This window comes from Candoia aspera, chromosome 4, assembly GCF_035149785.1.
Source record: "Candoia aspera isolate rCanAsp1 chromosome 4, rCanAsp1.hap2, whole genome shotgun sequence".
Taxonomy (NCBI): domain Eukaryota; kingdom Metazoa; phylum Chordata; class Lepidosauria; order Squamata; family Boidae; genus Candoia; species Candoia aspera.
Genome location: NC_086156.1, coordinates 91,895,037 through 91,913,398, shown reverse-complemented (window position 1 = coordinate 91,913,398; position 18,362 = coordinate 91,895,037). Strand labels below are relative to the sequence as shown.

General features: G+C 39.9%; 2 protein-coding genes across 2 annotated transcripts; both read right to left on the bottom strand.

Moving 5' to 3' along the window:
* Positions 1 to 7,955: 7,955 nt before the first annotated feature.
* LOC134496646 (olfactory receptor 5B12-like) lies at positions 7,956 to 8,870 on the bottom strand (the record flags this gene model as incomplete). The annotated part of the gene is made up of 1 exon (XM_063302358.1): positions 7,956 to 8,870. A coding segment is annotated over one exon (915 nt), but the record flags the coding sequence as incomplete, so codon positions are not given.
* Positions 8,871 to 16,981: 8,111 nt separating this feature from the next.
* On the bottom strand, positions 16,982 to 17,932 carry LOC134497335 (olfactory receptor 5F1-like). Its single transcript, XM_063303001.1, has one exon. It carries the CDS (start codon positions 17,921 to 17,923, stop codon positions 16,982 to 16,984), a length of 942 nt encoding a protein of 313 aa, XP_063159071.1. The 5' UTR covers positions 17,924 to 17,932.
* Between the last annotated feature and the right edge of the window lie 430 nt (positions 17,933 to 18,362).

The following is an 18,362-nucleotide window of genomic DNA, read 5'->3' as shown; positions in this document are numbered from 1 at the left end:
CAGAGTGGCAGAAGTGGGGTGGTTCAAGAACTGATTCACTCTACAGCTATCAATGGGGATAGTGAAAAGAGAAACTAGGGTTCCTTGGCACAATGAAGAAATCAGGAATTGTTGAGGATTCCTGCTAAAGCAGCTGATAGAAATTCACAAGATGTAGCACACTCACCCACCACTTGCAGAGATAAATTTCAGGTGTAGGGGGAGACAAATATATAGAAAAAACAGAGTGAAGGAAAAAAGAGTCACTTTCCTTTGGAACACTAGGCTGCCCTAGCTCACAGTTCTGTTCCTCACAAGTCAGAGTTAGATGGATCCTCCAGCAATTGAAGGGGATGAGGAGTCCCTGTCAATATCTGCTTCCTTGGGTCTGCTCAATGTGTTCTTTGGCCTCTGGAAGCCATGATACTCCTGGGGACTCAGAGCAGTTCAAAGAGTGAGGATTGGTATACACTTTTTTCTGATTCTGGATACATCTGACTAGATGAACCCAACTAGTCTTCCAGGTTGTGAAACCCAACTCAGCTTCAGGGACCCAGGAAAACTGCTTCCAAATCCTGGAAAGCAATATGCTTTGGGGGGTGGGGGGAAGGGAGAGAATATGAGTTAGGGTTAGGATAAGGCCCAGCAGCCTCCTTGGATCAGTACTAAAGTTCAACTCAGTATAGTGCTTTGACAGGACTTGTCCACTTGCTGGTTGAACTGACTGTACTCAACTTCAGTTCATGTGGGAGATCTAGTCTCAGATGGCTCAAGGCGGTTTCTTTCTGAGTTAACCAAAGGTTGGTAAAAATGTGTGTCTGTGTGTGTACATGGTCAGGGATGTTACTGTTATGTACAGTTCTCGAGTGATTTCAACTTTTGATGGAGTGTAACACTCCATCAGAGTGGGTGTAATGGTTGCCTATTCTAAAACACTATCAGACTCATGAGCAGGAATTCAAAGATATCTGATTTATTAAAGAATAGTATGCAGGATCACAGAGAAAGCTGAGAATGATAAAACTGCACCAAATGCAAACTAAAAACCCTCGGTGCAAATGAAATCCCCCCCCCCCGTAGAATCTTCCCAAGTTCACAATCCCAGGTGCTCCTAACACTTTCTGATGGTCTGCGGGAAAAGTCCTTGAAAAGAGAACATAACCCAAACACATTCCATTGTAATGAACACAGATACAGAGCTTGGTACAAGGTTTCACAGCAGCTCGCTCCCCAACAGAAATGCGCATCAGTGCCATGGCATGTGAAATGTTACAATGTATACTGTACATTGAAACAGTGAACATGACATACTGCCCCCGCAAAAGAAAGAAAAGTCTAAGCAGCAGGCTTCAAATGTAAGCAAGGTGGAAACGGCAAACCAAATCAGGAGCATTAAAATGGCAGGCAGACACCCATTCAGGATGAGGAAAGTGTTTCCATCGGACCAGATACTGGAGGGTTCCTCAAAGCTTGCAAGAATCAACAACCTCTTTGACCTCAAAGTGCTGTTGGCCGTCAATCATGATTGGAGCAGGAGGAGGAGGTTGAGGATGCCAGCGGGAGGAGTGGTGGACAGGCTTGAGCAAGCTGCAATGGAAAACAGGGTGCAAGCCTTTCAAATTGTGAGGCAGGTCCAATTTAACAGTAACTGGATTGATGGCCAACAATAGGGAAAGGACCAATGAACTTGGGAGCAAGTTTTTTACAGGGTTGTGATGACTTGATAAACTTGGTAGATAGATACACCTGATCCCAATCTTGAAGTCATGTTGCAAAGAACGATGCTTATCAGCTTGAAACTTGTAAGCAGCCTGGGCATCTGCCAAAGCTTGTTGAATCACCGGCCAGGAATCAGACAGTTTAACAGCCCAGTCCGATGCAGAACATGTTTGGGAAGGGGGTTGTGGCAGTTCAGGGATGGAAACAAAGTCGTGACCAGAAACCAGACGAAAAGGGGTTTGCCCGGTACTTTGATGGACAGCATTGTTGTAAGCCACTTCAGCAAAAGGTAGTAACTTCACCCAATCGTCCTGATGGTAGGTAATGTATGCTCTAAGAAACTGTTCAAGAGTGGAGTTTAAAATCTCAGTAGAACCATCAGTCTCAGGATGGGAAGACATGGACAGCGCTTGTTTGGTGCCAATCAATTTTAAAAATAATTTCCAAAACTGGAAGTAAACTGTGTCCTATGGTCACTGACCAAATGGGAGGGTCTACCATGGAGATTGTGGATGAGAAATAGGTGCACCAATTGCAGGGCTTATGGGATGGATGCACATGGAATGAAATGGGCTTGTTTGGAGAAAAAATCTTTTACAACCCAAATGACAGTTTTCTTCTGACTGGGAGGAAGATCCACAATAAAATCCATAGAAAACTCATACCAGGGATGGGAAGGGCTGGCCACTGGCTGTGGTTTTCCCCTGTGGTTTTCCCCCCTTATGTTTTGACATGGCACAAACAGGACAGGAAGCCACATAGTCTTTTACATTGCGTCTCAAGGTAGGCCATCAGAATTTACAACAAACCAAATGCAATGTTTGGACAAAACCAAAGTGTCCAGCAAGTTTATCATCATGGGAACACTGTAAAATCTCAGCTCTTAAAGTTTCGGGCACATAAAGGTGGTGTTCCACCCACGCCAGACCATTTTCAAAAGAAACTGTGTCCTTATTAGCTAGCAACCAAGTGTCAGATTTCAGCACCTGGAGAAAGTCCTTCTGTAACTGACAAGGAACTTGCACTGTCTGCTTCCCAGACTGGGCTGGGGGCAGGGTTCCCCATGCTCGGGTCTGGCTCCGAGTGACAGCAACCAAACCCAGTTGTGGTTCAGTGAGAACAGTCCCAACCACATCTGCCCCCTGGTCAAAATCCTGAGGTAAATGCAACAAAGCATCAGCCAGAAAGTTTTTCTTTCCTGGGATAAATTTTAACTGGAAGTTGAAATGACTGAAAAACTGAGCCTAGCAAATTTGTTTAGGACTGAGATGCCAGGGGGTGCGGAGGGCTTCCCAATTCCTGTGATCGGTCCAAACCTCAAAAGGGCATTTAGAGCCTTCAAGGTGTTGATGCCAGGGTTCCAAACTGGCTTTTACAGCAAACACCTTTTTTTCCAAACATACCACCGGCATTCAGTTTCAGAAAATTTCTTGGACTGATAAGCGCAAGGTTTTAAGTGATTTTTAGAATCTCTCTGTATCAAAATAGCCCCAACTGAGGAGTCAGAAGCATCAACTTGGACCACAAAGGAGTGTGCAGGATCAGGGTGCTGTAGAATAGGCTCAGGAGTGAAAAGGGATTTCAGTTTTTCAAATGCTGCCTGGCATTCAGGTGTCCAATTCAGCTCTGCTCTAGGATGTTTTACCTTGCATGTCTCCCCCAAGCCCTTGGTATGGAGTAAATCAGTGAGGGGCAAGCAATCTCAGAAAACCCCTGGATAAACTGGCGATAGTAATTACTCAACCTGAGGAAACTTTGCAATTGCCTCCAGGTGTGGGGACATTCCCAGCTTAAAATTGCCTGAATTTTTGCAGGGTCCATTTCAATACCCTTGTCAGACACCCAATAGCCCAGATAGTCAAGTTGGGTCTTGTGGAATTCACATTTGGAAAATTTGGCATAGAGTTTGGCATTTCTAAGCTTGCGTAACACCTGTTTGAGGAGGTGTTCGTGTTCCTCCTCGGTTTCAGTGTAAATGAGAACATCATCTAAATAAACCAGGACCCCCTTAAACAAATGATAATGTAATAGTTCATTAATCAATTGCATGAAGACTCTGGGCACCCCTGCCAACCCAAAAGAGAGGACTTTGTACTGAAATGAACCCAGTGGGCAATTAAAAGCAGTTTTCCACTCATCCCCAGCTCGTATGCAGATGCAGAAATAGGCTTAGTGAAGATCGAGCTTGGAGAAAATCTTGCCCTTAGACAAATGAGCTAACATGTCCTTCATGAGCAGAAGAGGGTACTTGTTGAGAATTGAGATGGAATTTAACCCTCGATAGTCCATACAGAGTTGAAGCGTGCCATCTTTCTTTTCCCGGAATAGCATAGGGGCCCCAACTAGGGAATTTGCAGGTTCAATAAACCCCCTTGACAGATTTTTGTCAATAAAGTCCCATAATGCCTCAAGCTCCTTCTGAGTCATTGGATAAATTTGTGGCTTGGGCAATTGAGCATTGGGAACCAACTCTATTGCACAGTCAGTTTTCCGGTGGGGGGGGGGGTAGCTGATCTGCTTCCGTTTCCCCAAATATGTCTGCAAAGTCTTGGTATCAATCAGGCAAGCCTTCTAAATGTGCCAAGCTAGGGTGTGGCGTGGCGATCGCAGCACTTCCAACCCCTGCACATGCAGCTCTATCCACTGTAGGAGCTTGGTAAAACCCATCTTTAAAAGTAAAAGTTCTGTGTTCCCAGTTTATATATGGGCTTCGATAGTCAACTTGGGAATCCCCAGAATTACCAAGGGATTGCCAACAGGTGCTAAAATTAATTTTAAAGTCTCATGGTCGCTGCCCATTTGCATTGTGACAGTTCCAGTGAAATGGGTTGCCGCCCCCCCACCTGCCGTTCAACCATCCAACTGTGTGAAGATCAAAGGCTGCTGGAGGGGAAAGCTAGGCAGGTCCAAAGCAGCAACCAGATCAGGGTGAATTAAACACCTGGAACATCCAGAGTCAACCAAAGCGCAGACCTCCATAGTTTTTGTGTGGGAGCTCAATTTCACTTTTACTGCTAAAGTGGGACAGTCAGCACTCACCGTAGCATCCTCGTGTCCATCCTCCTCCACCTGCCTGCAGGCGCTCTTCATGGCAGGTGGCTGGCATTTCCCAGCGGCTCCTTAGAGTTGTCTTCAGTCTCTCCCGAGGAGTAGAATAGTTCCTCAGTGTCAGCTGCGCCCTTGGCTGCTGTCTTCCACCATGAGAGGGGGGGGCGATTTGGCTGGCGGCTTGCCCGCTCGATCTCCAGCCTTGGCTTTTGGGCAATCAGCTGCTCAATGCCCTTCATTTCCACATCGGAGACACTGACCCCTCACGTAGTGCCAATCCACCTCCTCATTCCAGGCTCTATAGCTTGGCTGGGGAGCAGTCGCAGAACTTCGGGGTGCCCTCATGGTTGCGGGTGGTCTTTCAGATCTTCTAGCGTGCATGAAGGTATGCTGAGCATGCTCAGCCTTGCTTGCCAGACAAATCCATTTGTACAATGACTCTGGGTCATCTCTACACAACTCCCACCATAGGACATCCCGGTTGAGTCCCTCTTTAAATCGTTCTATTAAGGTTGACTGAGACCAGTCGGGGATTTTCCCAGCTAGAGCCTTAAACTCTAGGGTGTAATCAGCTACAGACACTTGGCCCTGGGTAAGATCCTGCAGCGCCTTCTTAGCTCTTGCCTTGGCTAGAGGATCCTCAAAATGCAGCTTTAACACCCACATGAATTCCTCGAAATAATCAAGTGCAGGGGAGTCAGCCTCACTTAATGGAACATACCAGTCAGCCACTCTACCCTTCAACTTGGTGGCAATGGCAGTTATCTTAGCCTCTTTGGAAGGGAAGTATGCTCCAAACTGCCTCATGTAACTTTTAGCATTAGTTAGAAAGAAAGATAACTTGGTTCGATCCCCATCAAACTTGACAGAAAAGTCTCTCAACCCTACTCCGGTTGGAGTGGAATCGGCAGCCACTTGAGTTGTTGGGCCCCAGGTTACCGTAGCTTTCCCTCTTCAGGGGGGGAGGGCACTAGTGATTGAGCCCTCCCAGGGGTGGAGATTCATCCTGGAGCCATCTCCGGGAATTATAACAGACATAACTTCTGCCATCTTTCCTGTTTTTAACCTGTCCCTGTGAACACTGATGAATCAAGCTAATGATTTTGGCACTACCATGAACACTTCCACACTAGAAAGATATACTATTAACCAGCTGCCACTGTGCTTATGTATCTCCAATACAGGCAGGTTTTATATTGCCCCAGTGATGGAATCCGTATGCTGTAAAACTGCAAGTATGGAAATTTCATACTGATGTTCAGCCCTAAAGCTGAGACTTTTAGATGTAAATATTTTGAAATATTGCCTTTCTTTTCAAAATACATAAGTGTCAAGTGTGACTGAGGTTCTTTTAGAGCTGTGGTGTGTGACTGTGTATGTATTTAAATAGGATAATTGCTTCACAGAGACAGAGACAGTGGAGGTACTTTCCTTTTTTTATTATATACATCTGTATTTGCAGGAATTAGTGAAAAAGCAGAACTGTTTACAGCAGAATGTCCAAACTCTCCAGTTTCTAACTCTCTCTCTCCCAGAACTATTTGCTGGCAACCACCCACTCTGTTGCTTAGCTACCAACAGTCCATTCTTTCTCCTCCTTCTTTAATCTCTGTTTATTACTAAGAGAGAATGATAGGAAGGGGACTGGCTAAATTTCTTTAGGTGTGTGCCTAAAACCTTTCCTCAAACTTTTTTGGACTTTGTCAACCATCCCTCTGTGTAGATATTGCATGATGTATCTCTCTCTGGGTCTTCTGCTAAGCACCTCCCAGTCTATGATTTCCCTGAGGGTTCCTTGCATCAGTCTGCAGGGAACTGCCTCCATCTATCCCTGTATGCCTTGGGTTTAGGTGAAGCAAGTCCCTATTTCTAGGTTTTCATATCATTTCTCCCGGGGAAGCCTTAAGCTGATGTCTCCATCCTTTTCTCTCTCTAGGGCCAGAAACTAGCACCTCCACATTCCAGTGGCCCAGAACACCCACAGTGATGTCTCTTCCCAACCGCCAACTTCCCATACAATCACCCAAAAGTCACTTACTGCCTTGATGCCTCAAAACAGCATGAAATCAAATATGGCAATATCTCTCTATTTTTTATCTAGTTATTTCTCTCATTCTCCTTTTACAGCTCAAACCATCAGCAAGTCCCCCAGCAACTGAGGAAATGGGTTTTCCCCCAGGCCTTTAAATCCCAATCCTTACATGCTAGGTTGAACCAATCAAAATGCCGCCTCCGTCTGTCCCACAACAGTCCTTGCTAGCAGCTAAGGCACCTCACCTGCCATGCCTCATCTGCCCTCATGACAGCATCGCTGGATTGCAAGACTGTACCTGAATATCTTCCCTTCCCTTCATTTTCTTTTCTCTTTCTCTTCTGACTCACACCAGTTCAGCAGCAGGCAGCCTGGTCACAAAACCCTTATGCCACAATAAGAAAGATCGTTTTATTTCTACTGAAATTTTATTAATTTCCACTGGGTCATTGCTGTAAGATTCTTCTGGAGTGGGACAGAGATCCAATATTCAATCAAGGTGGGCCCCATGCAGATGATTTGCTCTTTTGCCGGAAGAAGGAAAAGTTCTGAATTTCATTGTGCTGTCATTGCACAGCCCCCTGCAATGGCACTGTACGATCGGCATGGGGAGATCTAACATTCTGATAAATAGGGAATAATGTAAGATTCCAGACATTTAGTACTCACACTAATGAAGTGCTTCACTACCAAAGCAACAACATCCTTCCCCCAAGAGAAGCATAAAATACAATATTCCATTAGTTGGGTTTTTGGTCTTCACAGAGCATTATTGTTTGCTAGTAGATGTTAATTACTAGGCTATGTAACATTGTCAGTGAATGGGAGAATGGAGTTTGCTGGTTGTTTATATATATTAATTATTGATGAAAATTCAATATTCCAATAGAAATGTTAAATTAATGTAAGCTACATACCACCATATACTATGAAATTCCCCTAGATTGTAGATAAAAAAGAAATTCTGTTTAATATCTGGAAATATTTGGAAAAGGCAAATGGTGCTCCCATTAGCTGTAATGATATAAAAAATATGGCCACAAAATGGTGAAGTTAGTTCCTTTATTACTTATACTGCATTATTACAAAATAATCAGAGGGAAAACATCTCAGTGATTTTTCTTTACACCCACCGTTTTTATGATATTGTATGAATCTTAACTTTTAAAACTTACAACTATAACCTGCTTTTTCCAAGAGCATTCCAAAGGGCCCCCTGTACTTCCTTGTTTCGGAAGCAATAGATCAAGGGGTTGAGCAGTGGTGTAATGATGGCGTATAGCACTGAAATGAGGCGGTCTCCTTCTATAGTGTGCGCAGATGAAGGCCGCATATAGGTGTAGATGATGGTGCCATAAAAGATGCTCACCACAGTGAGATGTGATCCACAGGTGGAAAATGCCTTGATCCTACCATGAGCAGTGTGGATTTTGAGGACAGAGGAGACAATGAGAATATAAGAAAGAAGGATCAGGCCAAATGACACAATCATGATACCTCCAGAGATGGTGAAGGTCACCATCTGGCTGATGAAGATGTCAGAGCAAGATAAGCATAGTAAGGGAGGAATGTCGCAAAAAAAGTGATTGATTTTATTGGAGTGGCAGAAATGTAGGGCTGTGTTAATAGTGGAATTGAAGTGGCCAATAGTCCAGGAGGCTGCTAACAAACATTGACATACTTTTTGGTTGAGGAGCAGAGTGTAGTGCGAGGGTTGGCAGATAGCTACATAACGATCATATGCCATGGCTGAGAGAAGCACACATTCTGTGCTCCCTAAAGCAACAAAGAAATACAATTGTAGTGCACATCCTATGTAGGAGATTGCCTTGTCCCCTGACAAGAGGTCCCATAGCATTTTGGGGAGAGTAGTGGAAATGTAGCAGATCTCCACAAAAGAGAGATTGCCAAGGAGGAAGTACATAGGAGTTTGGAGACATTGATCTATCCTGATCAAGGTAATAATGGTTAGATTCCCTCCTAAAGTTAACAGATAGACAAACAGGCCTATGACAAAGAGAAGAGTCTGGTTGTTTGGGTCAATAGAGAAACCCATCAAGAGAAATTCTGTGACACTTGTCTGGTTCAGATTTTATGTTGGCCTGATGTCCATCTTTAATCAGGTTCTTGCAGCTTCTTGGGCTTGAAGAGTTCTCAGTTGTTTTATCAGCCAATATTGGTAATTCCCAAAAGCACAACAGGTAAAAAAGAGTCCATCAGTCAATACTGAATTTGTAAATCAGTGTTCTGTGCCTGCCTCTTGTCATCTGAGCAGCTTCACATATAGGCAGCAGTCTAGATCAGGATAAAAAGTCAGCTGTAGTGAGTTGGTGGGCCACTGGCCGATTTCCACTACAACACTGAAACCTCCTGCTCCTTGAGATTCTTGCTAAGAAAGGTGGACTTTAAATTAATAAGGGAGGTGGTTTCTTTTGTTCTTGATCAACAATGCACAGTCAATAACAGAAGCCAGTAGATAATACAAAGCAGGAGCTGGGAGAACCTATTGATTTCAATTTATTTCATTTTGTGATTTTTGTGAATATGTCAAAATGATTTACTGAACCTTCCCCTTATGGACTTTTTGTGTAAAAAAAGAAAAAAAAATATATAACATGATTTATGGTTTTGATGACTAGATAGGAAAGATTATAGAAAGAAGACACTCACGATGCAACTTTAGAGAGAGTGGTCAATTGATAATTCTACTTATAAGTGCTGTAAAGAAGATTGGAAGCTGCTTCTTTATATCTTTCTTCTTCCTTTTCTATTTTTCTACTCTTTTTTTTTGTATATTTAATTTTTTCTTTCATTTTTTTTCTTTTTCCTCTTTTCTTTTTTGCTCTGTTTTGTATTAGCCTTATTCTTCTATTTAAAATTTTCAATAAAATTATATTTTTTTAAAAAATGATTCACTGAACCTGAGAGTTCTACTGTTCATCGAATTTGGAATCTTTTAGTACCTATTATTAGTTTATTTGTAATTTTCCCCAATCTATACATTTGTTATAATTAATTTTCTCTTTTTATAATAAATTTATTAAAATTTTAAAAATACAAAGATAAAAAACTAATACAAAGAAATGGAGAAAGTACAGGATAATAATAATAAAAAAAAGTAGTGAAAAGAGAGAGAAAATGTAAGGAAGGGAAAAGAAGGCATATCTATGAAAGATAACTCCCCCCTCCCTCCAGAAAAGTTTCAGTAAATTAACACTTTAATTCAAAATGCAGAACTAAATATTTCTATTGAAATGCTATTTTTTTTAAATACCCCTTCTTTGTTATAAAGCAATGAAAGCTCTGGAAATGGAAATAAACTAAAGAGAACATGAATATGAAGGGTTTGGCCAAAGGGATGACTGCTATGCAGACAAGGAAATACAAGATCATAACTAAGCCAGAGCCTGGGGCCCTGGGAATGGGATAGAGCCTGTTTCTTGGCTGTTTGGATGGTTGGTTAGATCATGCCTGGCTGCTAATTCTTTTATTTTTATATTTTATTTTTAGCTTGTGCATTTTATGTATTTTATTTATTTTATTTTTATCCACCAAGAATCACATTAAAATGACATGGGCGGTTGTATAAATTGAATGAATCAATAAATATCCTAAACAATCAAAAGTACAAATAAAGTTAAAAAGTACAAACACAAACATACTTGATGAAAAGTATAATGTGAATTTATACATTAATGATAATGTTTAATGGATACCTTCAAAAGATACACATTTAATATACAAATGTATATTGTTGAATGTTTTATTCATCTGTTTGACTTTTTTCCCACTGGGATCAAAAGGTGACCTTTTGAAACCAAGTATCAAAAGGTCACAATCTCATCTAATTAGGCTAAAATATTTGTGGTACAAAACAACAATGAAATAAAAATAAGAAGCAAAAATGTACAAAGCTACTGTATAACACTGAAAAACAGACCCCAAAATACAACCAAGAAACAGAGGGCAACATTCACCATTCCAAAGCTCTGCTAGTTAACTCTGTTTTCACTAATCTCCAAAAAGTTAATAGGGGGGAACTTATTGAATATCGAGAGCAGGTAGAGCAACAGAGAAGCAGTTCCTGTCAGCTTCCTTCCTCCTTACCCCTTGAAAGTGAGGAACTGCCAGCCGATTCTCCTGGGACCTATGTGTCAGCCATGGGGATATATGATATTTAATGTATAATTATATAAATAAACAGAGTCTCCTCACCATCTCGGTTTCAACTTTCTAAAAAGTCTTGGTAGCAGAATGATTTTTCCTCTTTTGGTTTGTTCTAGAAGGGCAATCTTCATGACCAATCTCAGTACCGCCATCATGAGAATAGCCACGTTATCATGATCAAACACAGCTCTGATCAGATGAATGGGACCCTCCTATTCTTATGACTCAGAACTCCTGGCCTGGAAACCAAGGCTACTCTGAAGAGCAGGGTGCTGCTATCTGGGAAGAGAAGATCCTACTGGAGGTGATCTGAGAAAGTCAGTGAGGTGTAATATCCAGAGCACAACATGCAATCAATTGTAAAATAGAATACAATGATTTCTTCTGTATTTCATCACGTTGTGCATCTGTTCTATTAAAATGACAGTTCCCTGGTAACTATGGAGCTCTGGGGACAGCATAAAAGACTTTGGGGAGGAACAGGTTGTTAGACTTTCCTTAAGGGAAGCCAGGATCAAATACTATTTCTAAGTGATTTATATCTCTACTCTCTAAGTATAATCACAAAAATAAAATAGGTATGAAATTATTAGACTTCTTTTGAAAAGCAATAAAAGCAGGTTAGAACAAGTACAGGAAGAAATAAGAAGAAGGCAGACAAAAGTGATGTCCCATATTGGCAATGGCTATAGTGATTGCTATGTATCTGGAAAATCCATAGAGGTCTACAATGGGAATTGTTCCACTGAATCCCCATTGAAAGGTAGATACAGAAAAGGACCTGGATGCTACTATCCAAAACAACAACTCCAGTGTTTCCCTTAAGGAAAGAGGTAACAATAGGGCAGGCATTTTGCACTGCAAAGGTACACAGATACACAAGGTGTGTGATCAGCTTGTGAAGATTCCAAGGTCAAAATCTATTTTGCAGATCCTGTATGTTGAATTAATGTATTTTCAAATGAATAACACTTTGCAATAGTGATAAAGATACGTAGCTCAGGGTTGAACTTTTGGGTTCTTGTGATCAAGTGACACTTTAAATCACTCGTTCTCAATCTCTTCTTGCCTTGGTGTGCAAACCAATTTGATGCTGCTTCACTCACAGTGGTTTTGTCTGCTGGTAGCCCCTATAAAAGGAAGAAGCGGAAAAGTACTGCCAATTGTTCAGCAGCTTTTTCAAGTGCTTCTTAGCTGCACTTAGATCCTCCTTCCAATCAATTTTGCTTAAACTGAATCCTGCTCAGTATATTCATACAAGACCTTCTCTACATGTCTTTGGATATTTCTGTGATGCACTGTTGTGTGACTGATGGTTTGAAGTACATGGCTGACTTGTGATCTGAGCCTTATATAACATAGATCACAATAGCCACCTTTCACCCTCATATCTTTGGGTAAAATATCAAGAAGTAGGTTCTCAGATACGTTCGTCGGGTAAAGGTCAGTCCAAGATCTGAAAAGATTGAAATCTGCAGTGCTGGACAACTACGTTATGACTGAAGACCAAGCTGCACAAGTATCTCAGACTCAAGGATGGATTTGGGAAAGCCTCATTTCCGGTGTTGTGCACTGCATACTTGTATTTTGTTTCCCCTGAAAGAAAGTAGGTTGATTATACTCACTGAAAGCAGTCAACTTCATCTGAAGCTGCTTTCCATTCTCTGAAATAATATGATTTCTCTCTGTCCTTCCATTTAGTCATCAGTGAAAGGCTTTCTCATCCTGATTAAGCTTCTGAAATGAGGACTTTCCTTCTTGCCTAAAGCTCTTCTCCACTGAGGTTACATTAAAAAATATTTTTAAAGGAAAATGAAAAGTAGCATTACTGAAATGATCAAAAGTGAAAAGTGAAGATCCTATTGTATGATCTCTTCAACCATGAAACTGCCAGGCTGATCAGGTTGGATTTTGTAATACCTTGGAAAACAAATCTTCAATAAAAATTAACTAAGAATGAATCTTACTTAAATTTTTATACTCACTTACCTGGCAGTAAATCCCATCAAATTCAGTGCCAGTTACTTGTAAGTAGAGATGTTAGGATTGCCCTGTAATTGATTATATACTTGGAATACTGCTTTACTATGTCGGCTTGTTTTAATTTAACATTCATATAAGTTCTGCACATCCATTTTTTTTTTCTTACTATCTATCACTGAGAACTTTCTGTCATTTGCACTCCTACTGAATTTCTATTATATCTACACTTAGGCTGTGGTTGTTTTTCAAAGTCAGTTTTCCCTGGGGCTACAGGAAATAATTACCATTTGGGAAAAAAAAAAAACATACAGGTTGTTATCACTGTTCCTTGTTAAAAACAGGGAGTGAAAACAAATACTTCATGGCTTTGAAAGCAAATGCACTGACAAGGCTGTTAGGTTTCCCAATAGTAGCTGTAAACATATAATATCCAGTCACAGATCAGAACTTACATAAAGATAAAAGCGTAAATATACAGGTAACTGTGCAAAAAATATTTATTTGTACATAGAAAATTATGTATTTGTACATAATCAAAGTCTCTTAAACTTATTAGAAGTATAAAGGAGAATTTAAGAATGTTCCAAATTTGAAAGTGAGGGTGAGGTTTATGAACTTATTCTGCAAGGCCTTTCTTCTTCAGCCATGTAGCATCAACCTGAGCATACCATGGCTGCATTTCATCTCCAGGCAACTGACATGACAACAAAGCATCAATAGATGTTTCTCATACTCAGGCAGAGAGCATCAGCAAAGGGGAGTCTTTGCTCTCCATGTAGTCGGCTTCATCACAAGTCTAGCTGAGCAAGCAGTTCAGGAACTCAACTGAGTGAGTCAAGGCTTATACTGAAAGCAACTGTTTTATGCTGCTTTGGTTCTAGAGAAAGTAGACCTAAGAGAGGGCAATCAGGAATGCTGGTAGGACTTTGGATTATGCTAATAATTTACAGGTCTCTTTTCTGAAGTTTTACATTTTATTCAGTTTCTATAGTTTAGAAAACAAACTTTAAAAGCTGATAGTGTTTGTTTTAAAAGTTTGTTGAAGTATCTATATTCTAGAATTATAATGGTTATTTGTTTGATCCAACTCAAACTCTGCAATGAAAGCAGTAATTTCATCACAGGGTTTGAGCTGGAGCTGGAAAGCTTTCAGTGGATAAAGATCCTCTGAGAGAAAGAAGAGTAGAAGCAGAACTTATCTTCTCCATAATTAATTATCTTCATAATTACAGTCAGCATTTATTTTTTTTCAATCACCACTGATCATTTGAACATTGGACTTACCAAATCAAAACTGGAGTGAATTAGGACTAAACAATGAAAGCTATTCCTACTTTGGGGTGACCTATTTAAATCAATGTGACTTTACTCATGAGGAAACCTAGCTGATTTAGAATCAGTTTTAGTTATTCTCAAAATTGGGCCATTAAATAATTAGGATAACAAACTTCTATTCATTTTAATGGATCTAAACTGAATAAGATTATCCAGGAGTTAACTCTTTGACCCTCAAAATTTAGTATGTTGTGTCATAGATTTTTGTGGAATCTTCAGTTCTGAAGCTCTTTGGGAAAGATGCTGTTTTCTGTTAATTACGGGAATTTGGTTTCCCAAACCTGGAATTATACCATTTTGCATAGTTTTTGGCTAGTACTTAGTTCTAGATCATTCGTTTCATTTCATCTAAGAATAGAGGTATCATATATGGTCTTCAAAACCTAATCAAGGAAAAACTAAAACAAAACAAAAAGTTCATTCCTCTATGTCATGTATTGACCCTGTTCTGACACAATTTTGATTCTTTTCCTTCCCTTGAAACTATTAAAATCTCTCCCACCCTAGAACTGATTTCTCATCTATCTTTCATCAAGTACCACAAACCATCCCAACAACCAACTCTCCACTATGATTTTGAGGAAACACAGCTTCTGTCTTCCTGGCAAGCAACAGTAACCTTTCCATGGCAGTCAGCACCACCCAAAAGCACCACAATGTCTACTTTCTTGTCTAGCATCAAATGAGTAGAGTAGAAATACCTCTGTAAGGGAAATAGGGAGCAGTAGCATGTGTACACAAAGTAGTCTTCTCAAACAATATCTGTGGGATGCTGAGAAATGTTAATATAGCCTTGTAGTTGAACAAGTAATGGAGAGTGTTGGAGTGATGAAATGAACTAATGCTGCATTAGGAGTATGAAAGTACCGGAAACAGTTTAACTAGGAAGGAGGGAAATAGTTAAGAGAACTTGCAGATAGGGCCTAAAAAAGGAGTACGAGTCAATAACAGTTGAGCAGAATAAAAAGAGGGAGGGAAAGGACAAGGGAACAGTAGAAGAGAAGAAAAGAGAAGAGAAGAGAAGAGAAGAGAAGAGAAGAGAAGAGAAGAGAAGAGGCAAGGCAAGGCAAGGAAAAGTAAAGAAAAGAAAAGAAAAGAAAAGAAAAATCATCTGAATAAGAAAGTGTCAGAATATATTAATATGCCATCCCCATGCTACCTGGAGAAGAACCAATAAGAGAAATAACATTTGCTAACAGTTTATCATTTTTAGGTGGTGGCAGTACAATCTTAAATTATATTGATTTATTCCCAAGATATTTTTTTTAAAAGCCATTTCTCACCTACAGGATATGTATGTTGATTTTATTATATTTTGTAAAGCTATTTCCGACTGGTCAATTGTAGATAAATTTTACTGATTCTGATATTGTTTCCACCATAATAGGAACATGTTCCTCTAAATGTAGCATGAAGGTGTTCTGTTTTTGGGGAATACAGCATGTCCTCATGAAGTTGCCTTCATTTAATTTCTAGCAAACTGTTAAGATAGCTCATATCTGTATTTAGTTCTCCAGTTTTAAAGTGATGTTTCCCTTCTCCTCCTGACAAAATTTTTGGCATGGGCATGATGCATAACAATTTACTCAATTATCTCATTTTAATCACATATCATGGGACAAATCCAGTGAATCTCCCACTAAAGAAAGTCTAAGGCATGAACAGCATTCTAAACAAATATGGATGAGAATGGGGTGCATCTTTTTCATTTCTAATTTCAGTCCCATTGAGTCCAAGGACTTTACTCTAAGGACATATGCACTGTGAGATTGCTGTTTTGTGAGTATATGTGGCCAACAATTTCTGGAGGACAGGAACAGACAGCATTGTTTTCTATTCACCTCCAGCCCACTACTGTGATCTCCACTAATGAATGGAAGGGAAGTTATCCTTTTAGCATCATATCTTCTGATTGTATGACATACAGAATTACCATATGTCTATGGCAAAGTTTCATCATCATCATCATCATCATCATCATCTACACTGATTACAAATATATATACACACACACACACACACACACACACATTCATTCATTCATTCATTCATTCATTCATATTTCAAAGTTACTTGAAGAGTTAATACCAATTTAATTCCTTGTCTGCCACCTGGCTTTTTTAACCCCTTCCTGTGGATACCACTGAATTAGACTGATGAATTTGGCACTATCATGAGTTCACTATGCACTAACAAAACATAATATTGACTAGCTATCACTGGGCTAATGTATCACTAATACAGGGAGGCTTTATATTTCTACATCCTCCCAGATGTTAAACCAGTGCTCTGGAAATTTTACATTTAAGCTCAGGCCTAAAGGTGAGACTTCTAGATGTAAACATTTTGAAAAAAAAAATGTGTACAATTCCAAAATAAATAATATATTTTCATTTCCACTCAAATTTTATTTATTTATTTATTTATTTTTAAAGTTTTCCATTGTGTCACTGATACAGTACAGTGCAGCAGGAAGTTCATCAAGAAAAAGGAGAGGAAGTAATCACCAGTTCTGTGGGAATATACTATCACTTGGACAAGCAATATCCCTTTGCTTCTTATTGTACCCATTAATGTACATCAAACTCTCTCACTTACAATAACTGATCTGGAAGGATATAGGAGAGGAAGGAGAAGCTGTCGAACTCTCTCTTATCAAGTTATTCTTGGGCATTTCACAATTCATTACACCCATTTTTTTGATTAACGCAAGAACTTTCAGAGCTGACAATTTTCTTTCTTTCCAAGAACATTCAGGAATGCTGCTTGAATTTCCTTGTTTTTGAAGCTGTAGATCAGAGGATTCAGCAAAGGAGTGATTATTGTATATAAGAGAGAGATTAGGCAATCTTGTTCCATTGAGCGACTAGAGGAGGGATGCATGTAGGTAAAGATGGCAGTGCTATAGAAGATGCTAACTACAGTAAGGTGGGAGGCACAAGTGGAAAATGTTTTGATTTGGCCCTGAGCTGTGTGGATTTTGAGCACTGCATAGACTATGAAAAAGTAGGAGAGGACAATGAAGGAGACAGTGGTTATCATGATGCTTCCTGAGACAATGAATGTCACCAGCTCAGTAAGGGAAGTATTAGAACAGGATAAATGTAGAAGAGGTGGAATGTCACAAAAGAAATGCACTATCTTATTGGAACTACAAAAATTCAGGGAGAAAACAAAGGCAGTATTGATAATGGCATTAAGATTTCCAATGGCCCATGAACTTGCCACCAGACCCTGGCAGAGAGGTTGACTCATGAGTAAGGTGTAGCGCAATGGTTGGCAGATGGCTGCATAACGATCGTATGCCATGACAGAAAGTAGGGCACCTTCTGTGGCAGCAGTAGTCAGAAAGAAGTACATTTGGAGAAAGCAACCAGTAAAGGAAATGGACTTGGTCTCTGACAGGAGGTCCCACAGCATCTTTGGCATGGTAGTGGTGATATAACAGATCTCTGTAAAGGACAGATTGCTCAGTAAGAAGTACATGGGAATATGGAGGTGCTGGTCAATATTTATCAAAATAATTATGATCAAATTCCCTGTTAAAGTGACAGTGTAGATCAACAGTCCTGCAGCAAAGAACATGATCTGGAGTTTAGGGTCATCTGTTAGCCCCCAAAGAATGAATTCTTTCAGACTTGTATGGTTCTTTCTTTCCATTTTGCTATTGATTTTGCTCCAAAGAACACATTAGGATTCCTCAGGCAGATTTTATCATCAGGAAGAACTATATGTAGAGAAAGAAACCATAGTAAGGTAAATTAAGTATTGATGGCCATCAAGTAGGATTTAAATTTCTGACAAAGTGTTGAGATAATGTTGAGTGGCATAGATCTGCCCTTTACTAAAGTCGCCATTAGGAAAGGAGACTCTATCAATGAATTTAATGCTGAGGATCTGATAGGTAGGATTACTTTTTCATCTAAGGAAGTTGGTATATGACTCCCTTAAGTTTTTGTCCTGCAATAAAGTATTGTACATTTGTTTGAATTATTTGGACAACTGAATCTCCAGGTGTTATACTACTATGCTTCTAGCTTCTTCTGGACTACTATTACCTGGTATGATTTATGAAAAGATCAGAGTAAAAAAATAGGAA

Coding starts and splice junctions, on each gene's coding strand:
- LOC134497335 (XM_063303001.1), bottom strand. CDS start 17,923: ATGGAAAGAAAGAACCATACAAGTCTGAAAGAATTCATTCTTTGGGGG.